The sequence below is a fragment of the Monodelphis domestica genome, chromosome 2, assembly GCF_027887165.1.
Source record: "Monodelphis domestica isolate mMonDom1 chromosome 2, mMonDom1.pri, whole genome shotgun sequence".
NCBI classification, from domain to species: Eukaryota; Metazoa; Chordata; class Mammalia; order Didelphimorphia; family Didelphidae; genus Monodelphis; species Monodelphis domestica.
In genome coordinates this window covers 55,010,670-55,025,711 of record NC_077228.1, presented here as the reverse complement: position 1 = coordinate 55,025,711, position 15,042 = coordinate 55,010,670, and the positions used below count along the sequence as shown (strand labels likewise).

Genomic DNA, 15,042 nt, shown 5'->3' with positions numbered 1-15,042 from the left:
TAAAGCAACCAGTAAGGTCAGCCAGGACAAAAAAAAGATAATGGCTACGTGGCAGACACGATTCCAGCCCAGTTCGTATGAAGGAAAAACTAGCACTCTTTCTATTAATCCAAACAGATTACTTTTCATCAGTGTTTTCTTAAACACCTCTGTATGTCAAAATGAATTATGAGAATTGTCATATTTTCTTTTTTTCTCAATGTCTCTAAGTTGACTCATATAAAGAACCACAAGAGAGATGAACAGATGGTTTCTTTACTGTCCATGACAACCCATGAACCTCTCTGACCTTAAAATTTAACAAAAAATGCTCAATATTTCCTACCCAAGGCTTAATTTGGCTGGGATCTTAATAAGGATCTATTTTTTTAAACTACTAAAAGATGCCTGCTTTCTGTGCAGATATTAATAAAGATAATCTAGAAAGGATATTCAACAACTTCATATCCATTTCAACTAGGGGCAAACAAGATAATATATTGGGGGGGAAAAGCTCCAAACACAAACAAATATACGATCTGCAACAATGGTGCAAAGATAAAATGAAAATCTTGGTGACCTGGAAATGCCTGCAATAACAGGTAACCAATTTTGCCCATTTTTATTTAAAAGTTCTTCCTGACCTTTCTCTGGTTAATATTTAAGTCTAAGTAGATGGTTTTATTGAAAAATAACTTGTGACTACAAGCATTATCTATCTACAATAATTTAGTACAAGTTAATGATCAATAAAGAGATCCTTTCTCATACTAAAATTTTACATAGTAATTGTACCTTGTTTTTAAATTACTTAAATATAAAGAGGGAAATTATAAGTAAATTAAGTGAACATAGAATAGTATACCTGTCAGATCTATGGGAAAGGAAAGAATTTAAGATCAAGAGAAAGAGAATATTACAAAATGTAAAATGAATAATTTTGATTACTTTAAATTAAAAAAGTTTTGTACAAACAAAACCAATGCAACCAAAATTGGAAAGGAAGTAACAAATTGGGAAAAAATCTTTATAACAAAAACCTCTGATAAAGGTCTAATTTCTCAAATAGCTAAGTTAACTTGTACAAAAAAATCAAACCATTCCCCAGCTGATAAATGGTCAAGGAACATGAACAGACAGTTTTCAGATAAAGAAATCAAAACTATCAATAAGCACATGAAAAAGTTTCTAAATCTCTCATAATTAGAGAAATGCAAATCAAAACAACTCTGAAGTACCTCCTCACACCTAGCAGATTGGCCAATATGATAGTAAAGGAAAATAATAAATGTTAGAGGGAATGTGGCAAAATTGGGACACTAATGCATTGCTGGTGGAGTTGTGAATTGATCCAACCATTCTGGAAGGCAATTTGGAACTATGCACAAAGGGCTTTAAAAGACTACTTACCCTTTGATCCAGTCATACCATTGCTGGGTTTGTACAAAAAGATAATAGGGGAAAATACCTGTACAAAAATATTTATAGCCACGGTCTTTGTGGTGGCAAGGGAATGCCCTTCGATTGGGGAATGGCTAAACAAATTGTGGTATATGTTGGTGATGGAATACTATTGTGCTCAAAGGAATGATGAACTGGAGGAATTCTATGTGAACTGGAACGAACTCCAGGAATTAATATAGAACAAAAGGAGCAGAACCAGGAGAACATTATACACAGAGACTGATACACTGTGCCACAATCAAATGTAATGGACTTTCTACTAACAGCAATGCAATGACCCAGGACAATCCAGAGTAACTTCTGAGAAAGAACGCTATCCATATCTAGAGAAAGAATTGTGGGAGCAGAAATGCGAAAGAAAAACATATGATTGATCATATAGTGTGATAGGGATGTGATTAGGGTTTTGATGTTAAATGATCACTCTACTGCAAATATGAATAACATGGAAATAGGTTTTGAACCTATTACATGTACATGTAAAACCCAGTGGAACTGCTTGTCAGCTCCAGGAGGGGAGAAGGAAAAGGGGAAGGAAAGAACATGAATCATGAAACCATGGGAAAATATTGGTAATTAATTTTTTTAAAAGAAAGATTAAAAAAATCTCAAGAAATTATGTTGTTTTGAAAATTCTTTATCAGTACCAAACAAATTTGTTTTAATAAGTTTTTATATAGAAGCCAGGATTTAGAAACATGACTTCAGTATGGCTACATATAAGATCACAAGATAGGAAGTCTTAATCTAATCAGTCTGAAAACCTTTGCTTAATTTTTTTTTTTAATTAAAAGTGTCTAAGAAGGCATGAAACTTCTCTAGAAAGGAATTGCAAATCCAAGCTGGTGGGAACTCACTAGAGGACTTAGTCATGGAAGAATAAAACTTATAAATATCTAAATGAAACAATGACTTACGTCATACTGAAAAGATAGATGTGTTCTTCATTTAACTGGGTTTCTTTTCACCCAATAGCAGAGACCACATTTTTAAATAAAAAGGTACTTAGGTTCATAAGCCAGACTCTTAATGGCTTTTAAAACTATGATATAAACAAATAGTACCATAGAACTATTAGTATAATTCATTATTAACTATAGAACTAATAGTATTGTGATGCATTATAAGACTAAGGGCTAAATTACTCATATTAATTATGATATCTATAACACAACAGGACCATAAGTATTCTAGTTCAGGTATCTACATATCTACAGTATGGGGAAAAGTATGTTGTAAATTCTAAAGAATTATATTACAAATGAACTTTTGGAAAACAACCAGCTTATAACTTTAAGATGATTTCTACTATATGGTTAATAAAAAGGATCCAAGATTATAAATCAAAGAAATGAGAATTTTTTCCTACAATTACTATTCCTCATTTTACACAGAACTAAAAACAACAATTATACAACTGAATGGTAGAACTTTCAAAATCCTATTCTAATATGAAGAGGGGGATGAATAATGTTTTACAATATATAAATTTGCAAAAAGACAAACCTACACTAATGACCATTTGAATTTTTTTAAATTACCCTAAGGAGCCTTGATTTGAAAAAGAAAACTGATATAGTTGATGAATATATTTCAACTTACCATTTATGTTTATTGCTGGCAAAACTATTGACATCTTTGGTCTTGTGGTCTTGTTATGAGTAGTGGCTGGTAATAGCAGGTGATCCTAAAAAAAGGCCAGAGAGAAATGTGTTATACTAGTTAGTAGTTTAAAGGTAGAATTACGACTTAATATTCCTAATATACTAAAATTTCATTTTAGATTCATTTAACAAACTTCTAAATTGTATTTTTTTACTTCTGAATTTAATGAACATCAAAAAAGAACATTTCCAAATACAAAGGAGAAAAATGCAATTATTACATACAGTTTGCATTTTTAAAAAAACCTTTACTTTCCCTCTTAGAATGAATACTATGTATTGGTTCTAAGGCAAAAGAGGTGTAAGGGCTAGGCAATGGGGGTTAAGTGACTTGCTTAGGATCACACAGCTGGGAAGTGTCTGAAGACACATTTGAATCCAGGACTTCCATCTCTAGGCCCACTTAGCTGCCACTGCTCCCATTATGTTTTGAGGGACACAGAAAGGGAAGATTTAAATCATATAATGGTGAAGCAATTGATGCAAATGTGAGGTGTGGAGAACTCGTAAGAGGGCATGATGTGAAAAGAGTATTGTCAAAGAGGCACATGAAGTATCATTACTGCTTATACTCTAAGTAGTTCAAGGCAAAATTATAAGTCTATCATTTCCATAAATTTCTCAGGAGTGTTTTCATGAGAAAAAAAGAAAACTTGGTGAAGTCACTCTATCAGATTCTGAGAATAGCAACAGAGAGGTTCTTGGCAAAAAACAAATTGTTAGACATAAAGATCACACATTTCTGGGATATCTTGTAAGCACCACATTTTAAAGAATAAATACAACTTCCTATTCTTGATAATAAATTATAAGTATTTGGCTCCTATAGTTTAACTATAATTTTATACTCTTAAAATTGAATAGGAATACAATTGCAATATATAATACCTTTCCCTAGTTTCTTACATCTTTGAGTCAGTGACAGAGACAAAGCTCAACAAACCCCAAACTTAAGGGCATTGGTAAAATAAACACAATTAAATATTTCAGGTCATAGGTTAAGGATAGAGTCAGACTTAATACTGCATTTCCTGCTGAGATCTAGATCCCAGTAAAAAAGTTCATTTTAAAACACAGGCTTATAAATATCACATTTTTCTCTCTTTGTTAAATTTCAAAGTAGTTATTATAAGAAAAAGTGCTAGAAAACAGGACTTTAAAAATAAAAATACAATCACTTCTTGAATATACATATGTAATTAATAAAGTGAGCCTACATAAATATATTAATTGCTAAAGTTTTATGTGGGAAGGGAATTTGTATGTTGATTTGATCAATCAGAGATTTGAATTTCCCTTCCATTTGTTTTGAATTTGCATCAATCAACAACCATGAAATTGATCCCACAGACACTACCAACCTGAGTGGTGCCAGGCTAATTGTGGAGTGGGAGGCTTCTGGGGAGTGATATCAGAGAGCTAGTGGGTGTAGTAAGGATTTATAAGATAAGACCCAGTAGGAAGCTGGGAGGAGAGGGGGATGTTGTTTTCTGAGGCTAAGATTCAGAGACAGACACCGAGTTGTTAGGCTCTGGATTTTTAGGCTAGGAAATTCTTCATCTACTTTCTATATTTCTCTTTTATTTTCTTTTTCTTACTAATAAACTTGGCTATTAACAGTCTTGTGACTCAAGAGTTAATTACAATTTTGGCAACCACTTATTCTAACCATTACATTTTCAAAGAAGGAAGGATTCTAATGCATATTTGCAAATTTTGCACTCTGCTTGGGACCCTGGGCTCTAATAGGTGAATTCTCACCTTATCCCATAAAAAGGCCTCAATCTCACTTCCTGGGCCATTTCCAAACTATGTCCCCATACAAGTACCATCTATTCCCCTTCATAGTTTTTCCCCAATTTGAATGTCAACTCCACAAAGGCAAAAACTGTCTTATTTGCTCCCCAGAATTTAGCAGTGTCTGGCACACCGTAACTATTGAATATATGCTTATCAGGCACAGAAGAAACTCCCCTAGAAGAGTTGTATGGTGGAAAGCTTGTGCAGAACAGGATCATAAGAGTAGTCATCTCATGTAAGTCACATTTGCTTTTTTGTTTCCTTAACTTCCTGACTTGTGCTTTTCTTAGAAAAAGGGAAAAAAAGTTCAGTATATTCAAGCATAATGTGGCTGCTTCCATTTGAGTCCTCTTTCTACAAAGAGCAAAACTAATATCCAGTGGAAGTATATGAATTCTGAGGTTTTTGGTTAAGTCTTTTCAAATGCCTTGATCTCAATTTTTAAAGCGGAATCATACTCTGTATGGACAGGGTCATCCTCAGAAACCCAGCTAGATCTGGATTAACAATTAATCAGTAAGTTTTTACTAAGTTCCAGATAGGTGCTCTGGCATTAGAGGATGCAAAATGGCACATACTTAAACCACATGGAACAGATGATTAAAAAATGCAGACTATAAGTGCTGGAAAGAATTCAAAGAAGGGGAGATCAATACAGGGTAGTTATATTTTAAAAAGGTTACAATACTGTCTTCCAGAATATTTATGATACTAAGCTAGATTTCATTTAATTTCTATGGCTCATACAATCTCCTTGATATTATATTTTCTGTTTTTTCCTTTTTAATAAATACATTATTAATGTACTAGGAAAAGAATTCTAATTCAAAAGAGGAATAAAAAATGTTAAAACTTGATGCAAAACTGATTCCTTCTCAAAAAGTTCATTGTTAAGTATTATTTTTAAATGATCCTCGAATAATTAAGACATGACCTTTTAATGATGAGAAGCAAAAGTGTACCAAAGAACTCTTCCATTAGAGCTAAACAAGATAGTATTCTGGTCCAGCTTCACACAGACATCATGAATCACCAAATAAAATCTTCAGGTAAAGTTTGAATACCCTGAGATGTCCTTAGAGACATAATGGATTAGTACTCAAATCAAGTTACTTAACTACTCTTTATTTACAACATTAACATAAACATTAAGAGCAACAAAATGTTTCATTCTGGGCACTGAGCTTGAGACAAAAGGTTATGCAATATTTGAGCATGACAAGATAGGTAATTGTTTTCTAAAGATGGAGTGTCTCCATCTCATCCAAGCTGGAAGTATAGGGTCTCCTGACAGGCCTGATCCCACCTCTGATCAGCATGGGAGCTTTGATTTACTGTTTTCACCTCTCTGGTTATTTGGTCCTCCCTAGGCAACCTGGTGGCCTCTACATTAGGGGCTCGCTACACTGATGCCATATGTAGAAAGCCATAGACTGGCATTACCCACTGATGCTCAGAATTCCAGAGCTCAAAGAACTACCAGTCTTCCCAACAGAAGAGACTATAAGCATGTATAAATGGAGATTTTGAACCTTAGACTTTATTCCTTTGAATTTCATCTTTTAATCTAGAAAATAGAGATTGAAGACTACCATGTAAATTTATTAGAAACTGCAAAAATTATAAACTTGTAGAATCAGAATAGAATTAGAAATGACATTAGAACTCATCTAATACAATCAAAAGATCAGATAAGATAAACAGCTTACTCAAGGTCACACAAGGGCAAAAAGAATTACAATTCAAACTCACAAGCTCTTAAAGTCCAACATCAAAAAACAGCTCAGGAAAAAAATTTAAAACAAACTGAAATTTTAAGCTGATATGTATAAGAAGATAATATAGTCATAATAATTTTCAATTTTTTTTCTGTGTAAAAATTAAATTATATCTCTAATAATAAAAATGTTACATTTTATAAAGGTTTATTAAATGATCATTAGAAATCAAGGAATAAAAAGGATACAAAATAAAAACGCATGGCTGGTTAGCCATTTCAGCCATCCCCACCTTACCACCATACTTGCAAAGGAAGAGTGCAAGTGGGAGGCATTAATACCAGTTAAATACCAATAACATGATCTCTTCAACGTGGAGATACAGGAGAGATTATAGGGAATTCTGGGAAATACCAAAGACTTCTGAGGAATTAAGTCTAAGGTTCAAAATCTCCATTTATACTATCATACCCAGTAACATGCCATTTTTATTAGAGTTCTCAGCCTCCCTTTCTAGAACATTCGGCAGGAAAAAGATGAAACTTGACATATCTCAGAGCTTTATTCAATTCCACAACATTTGGTAAATCTTTACTGTGTAAAAAACACTATAAATTCATATAAGAAATACCCTGGGGTTGCTAGGTGGTTCAGTGGAGAGAGAGGCAGATCCAGAGATGGGATGTCTTAGATTCAAATCTGGCAACAGATATTTTCTAGCTGGGTGACCCTGGCCAAATCATTTAACCTCTATTGCCTAGCCCTTACTGCTCTTCTGCCTTGGAACTGGTGCCCAATATTGATTCTAAGATGGAAGGTAAGGGTTTAATTTTATTAAAGAAGGAAGAAATGCTCTGAACTTTATAATACATACACAGATAATTTCAATGATGAGTGCATTAGAAAACAAAAGTACTACATGAAACCTGAGGTCTTTAGCAACTAGAGTACAACAGGAAAGGCTTCATGGATAAGGTGGCATTTGAGTGGGTATATTTATAAGATGGGTGAGGATTTAAGAAACAAAGAAGAAAAGGCATATGAGTGTGAGGAAAGAAGGAAAGACAAATGGGAAAGGATCTAAAAGCCATTTTCAAGTGACTTAGTCTACTTTGACTTGGGGAACTCTGACCATGTGGAATGAAACAGGAGATTGACCTGGAAAGATGGGGGGAGAAAGTCAGACTGTGAAGGGCATCCTCAGTCAGAGATAGCATAAAGCCTGTGACAGTGACTATCATTCATCACAGCTAGTCCCACCCTTTTATTTTACAAATGAGAAACTCAGTTTCTCAGTCATACAGGTAGTAACAGAGCCTGCATTTAAATCCTGCCTTCTTTCCACTACACTAGAAAAATGTTATCACTCCTTGTTTCAAAGAATAGTTCTAGAATCTCCTCTGAGAAAGAGCCTAACTCTATCATAATTTCTTTAATCTATGTTTCTATCCTAGAAAATTTTTGTTTTTTAATATGTTATCTCATACTGTCTTTCAGATCAAAGACTAAAATAATGGGCATTTCCCTTTTTAAACTGATGAGGGAAAAGGGTTAAAGCATTAATACTAGGCAACTCCCTTACTTATAAAAATTATTCATTCACATCCAGTAAATTCTCAGCTGATGTTCCAGTAGTTAGAAAAGTTGTTGAATTGAGTCCAATTCTGTCCATTTGCTGAAGCAATTTGGCAATTAGAAATTTGAAATCATAAAAAAAAATCTGACATATCCTGAAAATAAAGTTTTTGGAGGCAGTAAAATTAAGTAAATTGTGACTATTAAAAAACTATTAAATTTTCTGGTCTAGAGCTCCCCATCATATTAAAAACATAAGCAAAATGCATTACTCATCCTTGATTTGGAAATAGTTAAAATAAATATTATTAATATGAATGTACTATTTGTGTCACTAATGTATGTGATAAAACTACAAACCAATAAAAGAAAACTTACAGGCTTGCATCTGCTCCATTAGTATGTGTCAACCAAGGGAAGAATAAATCAAAATTATTAGTGTACAACAGATGGCTATACACTGAGCCAAGGTTTACACTTTGACAGAATGACAATTTCAGCATTCAGCTCAAACCTGAGAGCTCTGGCAGGATCACTAGAAAAATAACAACTTGAAAACATGATGCCCAAGTTCAATTTCTACTTTAAAGGTTTGGTGTCCTCATCAATCTCTTTGATTTTTCTTTAAATTGGTTCAAATGACCAGGAGCTTCTCTCGCAGTTTACCTACCAAGAGAAATGACTATGTAAGTCTGCATTTTTTTAAAACCCTTACCTTTCATCTTAGAATCAATACTGCATATTTTAATGGGTTGTGACTGTGTGTATGATTTATACAAAAGAGAAAAATAGCTGATACTTATGTAGTGTTTTAATGGTTATACAGTGATTTTTTTTTTAATTTTAATGTGACTTCTTTGAGCCCTGTATCTCTGCCAGAGGATAACACTCTACAGATAAAGGAAATGAGACTCAGAAAACTTGCCTTCACAATTGTGTATCAGAAAAGATTCATGGACCACCTACCTAACTTGAGGTTTTTTCCTTTTGGCAAGACAATTCAAGGATATCGTGGAAAAAAAAATAAATATAGAAAGACCTTCCCTAGCTTGAAAAGATATTTTATTTCTTATTAATTTGTCACACACACACGCGTTACTCAAAATCCAGAACTTTATTTACTACAAAAAAAGAAATTATTTAAGGACTCAGAAGTGTGTGAATCTAAGTTAAATCAATTAAGACCCTGAAAAATGTTACAAACTATCATTTCTTTGAGTGCCAATCACAAGAAATATCTTAAGGTTAAGATCAAACACAAAATGCATCAAGAGTTTAACCATGTGAGAGTCTGTCACACATAATGTTTACAAGATGTTTTACTTCAGAAAATTCACTATACTCCTGACTACTGGTAGGAAGTAGATTTCCTGAGGATTAAGCTGCATAGCACATAACACAGTCAAAGTCAAAGGCCATCGGAAACTCATCTAGTTCACCAGGAAAAGAAAAATGCAAAAATACCAGAAGAGAAAAATTAAATATGTATTTTAAAAACTGACTTTAAAAACAGAATATTTTTCATTTTGACGTACTTTGGAAGAAGTAAACACTCCTTGAGGTGTAGTTTAAGTAAAAATGGGATAAGGCCTGGCACATTTCCTGAGACTGGTGCTCCATGCATTTTTTAATTCCTGAGGAAAGTCTCTGTAGAGAAGGTGCAAATCCACACAAGTGGTATAGTTTAGCAAAAACGAAGTATGATTAATATAAATGTTGCAATTAGAACATAGAAATCCCCTTGTGTATATATATGATCTAGCATATAGGTTAGGTGGAACAGGGAAGCATGGGATGTAGAAGTTATCATTCCAGCTGACAATCTTGATGGACTGGGCATAAAGCGGTTCTTCCAGTGGTATTTGACTGAATCTGAGGGATTCCCCCTCATTTTGTATTCCCAAATTTCTCCATCTTTGGAGGGTGTTTATTTATTTATATTCACCCCTATGTGACTAGAGCTTCTTTGCCCTAAAGCATTTCTAGACTTGGGATACCCAGAAACTAGGGAAGATTATAATGTGTCCCTAGAGTACAGTTTGGGAAACATTGCTCTTGACAACTAAAACCATAAACAAAAATATACGTATAATTTTTAAAAAAGCATTCGGTGCCCCATAAACTTGAATCACCAGCTGGAATAACTTGATTCATTGCATTAGTGGGTAAAATGCCTCTTGGTATTTAAAATCCTGGATTAGCTAAATAGCCAAATTATAAACTTGTCCACACTGGGAACAGAGTTTTGTCAGTTAGTCCTTAGCTAGTTTCTAGCTCAGTTTCTTAGGGTAGATTTTTAGGACAATTTATTTGGGGGCAGTGAATGCAAATTACAATAGCAGTATGATTTTAAAAAATGTTTTTAGTAATACCTTCTAAACCTCTGAAAGTAGTACCCTACAGGCAAACTGACCTAGAACAATTTGATTTCTAGGGCTGAAATGGAGGTGGAAATAGGATCACAGAATCTACAAGTTAGAAAGAACCTTAAAAGTCATCTAGCTCAACCTGTATTGAAACGTTATCCTTTCTATAGCATTTCTGACAAATGATTATCCAGTGGTTGCTCGAAGACTTCCACTGATAGGAAATTCACCACCTCTAAGCCTATCCATTTCATATCTGGATAGCTCTAATAGGTTTTAAAAATATCTTTTCATTGATATATTCTGCTCTTTGCATCATCTAAATTTCTCATTGTAGTTATCCCTCTGCCCTTTCCCACTGCCATCCTTTATGTTGAAGAATGTTTGAAAAAGAGAAAAAATATTTTTAAAACCTTTTAATATATTGAAAAAGTCTTAAAATACAGGCAATATTCCATATCCATGGACCTATACCATTGCAAAGGAGTGGGATGAAAGTATCTTCCAATATGTCTTTGTAATTTTGTAACATTCACTTGATTGTTTTGAAGTGGCTTTTTGTTCTTATATGGTTTGTGTTGTTTTCTTTACTTACTTCATTCACTGCACAAGATCAAATAAATCTATGCTTCTTTGTATCCATTATAGTTGTCATTTCTTATAGTAAAGCAATATTTCATTACATTCATATACTGGACCCATAAATAGCCTCTGAATTACAGACAGAGTGAGACAGAGAGGGCCAATCTTTTCTTTAAAAAGAAAAAAAGTGTTGCTATAAATATTTTGATATATCACTAGTCTTTCTTTTATCAATGGTCTACTTGGGAATATGACTGGCTATATGAGTAATCTCTGGATAAACAGGTATGAACATTTTCGCTATTTTATTATTTTGCATAACAGCTTCATCAACAATGCATCTCAAATTGCTAACCAAAATGTGTCCCTCTGTAATTTCTAGCAGTTATTTTTGGAACCAAGTAAAAAACTTTTTTCATATACAGCCTTTCAAGAACTTGAAGAAAATAATCACATCTTGTCCCCCTCCCCAAATCTTATTTTTTTCTCTAGATTAATATCCTGGTTTTATCAATTCATCCTCATATAGAATAGCTTCAGGTCCCTTATGGCCCAACCTCCTCTACAGATATTCCAACTTATCGATTCCACTTCTAAACTAAGACACTCAGCATTAAATATATTCCAGATACAGTCTGAACAGAACAGAGTACTATTAGACTACTGTCTCCTTTGCTTTGAACTTGAAAGTATAAATCAAAACCTCATCCAGAAGTAGACTTTCTATGACAAATGGAATTTCTCCTAGAATCATTCTAGGTTTTGAGAATCATGCTAAGGAATTTCCATAAAGGAGTGCTAGGAAGACTACGCAATGTCTTAAGTGAGTACTAAGTAGTCTGTCATTATGCTTAGATACTATGAGAGCAAAAGGAAGGCCAAGAGACATTAATTTGTCAAACAAAAATGTCAAATGAAAGTATTCGAAATTATAAAGACACAGAAGTCTCAGAGAGAAGACATTATCACACCCAAATTTGCCCTGTACTATGATTATGTTTGTACCTTCCCACTCACTTAATTCCTACTTAGTTCCTTTCCCATTTTACTCTCTACTCACATTTATTCCCTTCATCCAATGCTGAGAACCATTTAATTTTTCTTAATCTGGGGGACCATTTCAGCCAGTTGTGTGTGTCTTTTACTCTTAATATCAAAGGCCACCAAAGAAGCACCAATTAAGATAGTAAAAGCATCATGGTCAACTAGCAAAGGGAAGATGGTGGCAGAGGTACTACTGTCTAGGTAGCGAGGCTTCTTGAAGTGACATGAATCTTTGTGGCATAAGAGATTACAAAAGTATCAGGAGTGATTGCGCTTTTAAGAAAGGACAGAACAGATGTATGAGCGGTGAGGCAATAAAAGCAAACCAAACAACTTCCTAACCAATTCTGAGTTGGAACTGAGGCTATGACAGGAGCTCTGACTAATAATTGGGGCCAAATTAGGTCAGAAACAAAAGAAGTTAGTGAGGGCTAAGGAAATAGTTGTTATAATTCCTTGAGGATGCTTTTAGAGTTATTTCTAGGAGTCAGTCAACTAGCATTTATTAAAGTGCCTACTATGTGCCAGTCACTGTATCAAGGACTAGGGACACAAAGAAAGGCAAAAAGACAGATCCAACTCTCAAGGATTTAACCATTTAATAGAGGAAACAACATGCAATATGTAGAGAAATTGAAGGTAATAAACAGAGGGAAGGTATTTGTGTTAAGGTGGATAAGGAAAGATTTCTTGCATAACATCCAAACCAATTAGATAAATATTTATGAAGTGCCAACTATGTCAGGAACTATGTTAAGGACCAGAGATACAATTAATAAAAAGAAAGACACAAGGAACACCAGAGAGCTAAAAGTGCACACAACAGACAAAAGGCTGAAGGAAAGTAGGGGGGGAGGTATAAGAAGGAAGGGGAGTCAATCAGAGGACACCTGCTGGGTGAATGGGGGAAGGGGACTGGGACAGGGACACTTTACTGTATGGAATCAAAAACATGCAGAGCAGCAGAAACACACTGGAATGTGCTGAGAGTCCTTGTTTTGTCCTCTCTAAAGGAAGGCAATGGGAGGAGGTGGTGTCAATCAAGGCTTGAGTTAGTAGCATGATGGTCAGCGTGGGAGAAAGTTGGGATACTTTGAAATCTAGATTCCCAAGAAAATTAAGATTGTAGGAGAAGGAATCAGAAGTGAACAATAAAGTAAAGGGGAAGAGGGGACTGAAAATACCAAAGATATCTTGAACAGATGCAGATGAATCACAGGAAAATCAGTAACAACAGAAGGAAATATGGCCTCCAGATCTAGTAAATTAGTTCAGAGGCATCTATAAACAAATACTTCAAAATGGAAGGAAATGACCTGTGGAATTTGAGGAGCAAATACTGCTCCTGAATGGTTTAAAAGAGAAATGAGAATTATGAGAGCAGAATTTATGTCCTGCACAGCAAAAATAATGATTAATGAGAAAAAAACTTCAATCTATAATAGCAAGCCTCACCAAAGAAACAAAAGAGAAAACAAGAGACTTGGAATGCAAATATAAAGAAGAAAAGAAACAAAAAATAATAACACTAAAAGAAAATATGTCCATTCTACAAGCAACACATACTATTTCAAAGAGAGGATAGTTTGACCATTAGAACACAATAAAACAAAAACAAAAACAAAAAAACTTTAACACAATAATGAAATAAATAATAGAGAAGAGCTGCCTAGAACTTAACATAGAAAAATAAAATTCCAAATGAAAGAATTCACAGATCACTTTCAGAAAAAACCCAAGGCTTTTAAAAACTCCAAGACACATAGTAAGACATACAGGGTCACAGTGAATTTAACAATTCAATTCAGAAATAAGTTCTACAAGCCATTCAAAGAAAGATCTTCAAATCAAAAGAATATTCAAATAATTTAACACTATTCTAAATACATTAGAAACAAGAAGAGAGAATGGAATAATGTGTTCTAAAGAGCACTGTAGGGGGTAGCTGGGTGGCTCAGTGGATTGGGAGCCAGGCCTAGAGACCAGAGGTCCTAGGTTCAAATCTGGTCTCAGAAACTTCTCAGCTGTGTGACCCTAGGCAAGTCACTTGACCCTCATTGCCTTACCTTTACTTTACCACTCTTCTGCCTTGGAACCAATACACAGTATTGATTCCAAGATGGAAGGTAAGGGTTTAAAAAAATAAATAAAACAGAATAAAAAATAAAGAGCACTGGAGCTCTGGATGCAGTCCAGAGTTAGTCACGTTGTACAAATGTAAGCTTAACCATACAGAACAAAATTAGCCTCTCTCTCTTGCCTTTTGAAAAACTATTTCTAGATCTCTTTTCATTTAAAGCAGAAAGAAGCTAAGAAATCTCACTGATAGTTGAATTGGTTCTTTTGAGGTGCTCTTTGTACTTTTTTTTTCTGGCAATTCCAGATTTTAGCTATGATATTTCTAAGACTCTTCCTTTTGAGTTCATTTCAGGTGAACATTTGGTAGATTCTTATTATTCTTTGGTTCTAATGGATTTGGGAAAGTTTCTTGAAATATAGAACCCATGCTTTTTCTCCCCTTAATCATAGTTTTCAGAGAACTTAGTGATTCTTGAATTAATTCACCTATTCAATAATCTTGAATTATCTTTTCTTGATTTGTTTTTCAGGGTTAATTGATTTTTAAACATCTAATATCTTCTATTTCTTGCTGTCTCGTGGAGACTGATTTCTTTTCAGTCTATTCTAGGAATTCTATTTCTTGGGTAAGGCACACCATTTTCTCTTCTGGTTAGAGTTTCCTTAAGAAGGTTTATTAGAAGGTTTATTTCATTTTTTTTATCTCCTCTTTAATTTCTCCTAGATAGCCATGGAAAATCCCTTTTGAGTTTCCAAGATCCCCATTCTGGG

The 15,042-nt window shown here is 34.1% G+C and overlaps 1 protein-coding gene across 2 annotated transcripts in view; it reads right to left on the bottom strand.

The window, feature by feature from the left end:
- ATF6 (activating transcription factor 6) overlaps positions 1 to 15,042 on the bottom strand; it is a 229,296-nt gene that overhangs the window by 54,158 nt on the left and 160,096 nt on the right. For both annotated transcript variants that reach the window (XM_007480656.3, XM_007480657.3), the window contains one exon: positions 3,046 to 3,130. In XM_007480656.3, coding sequence (XP_007480718.1) covers positions 3,046 to 3,130 — 85 coding nt within the window. The remainder of the gene's footprint in view (positions 1 to 3,045; positions 3,131 to 15,042) is intronic.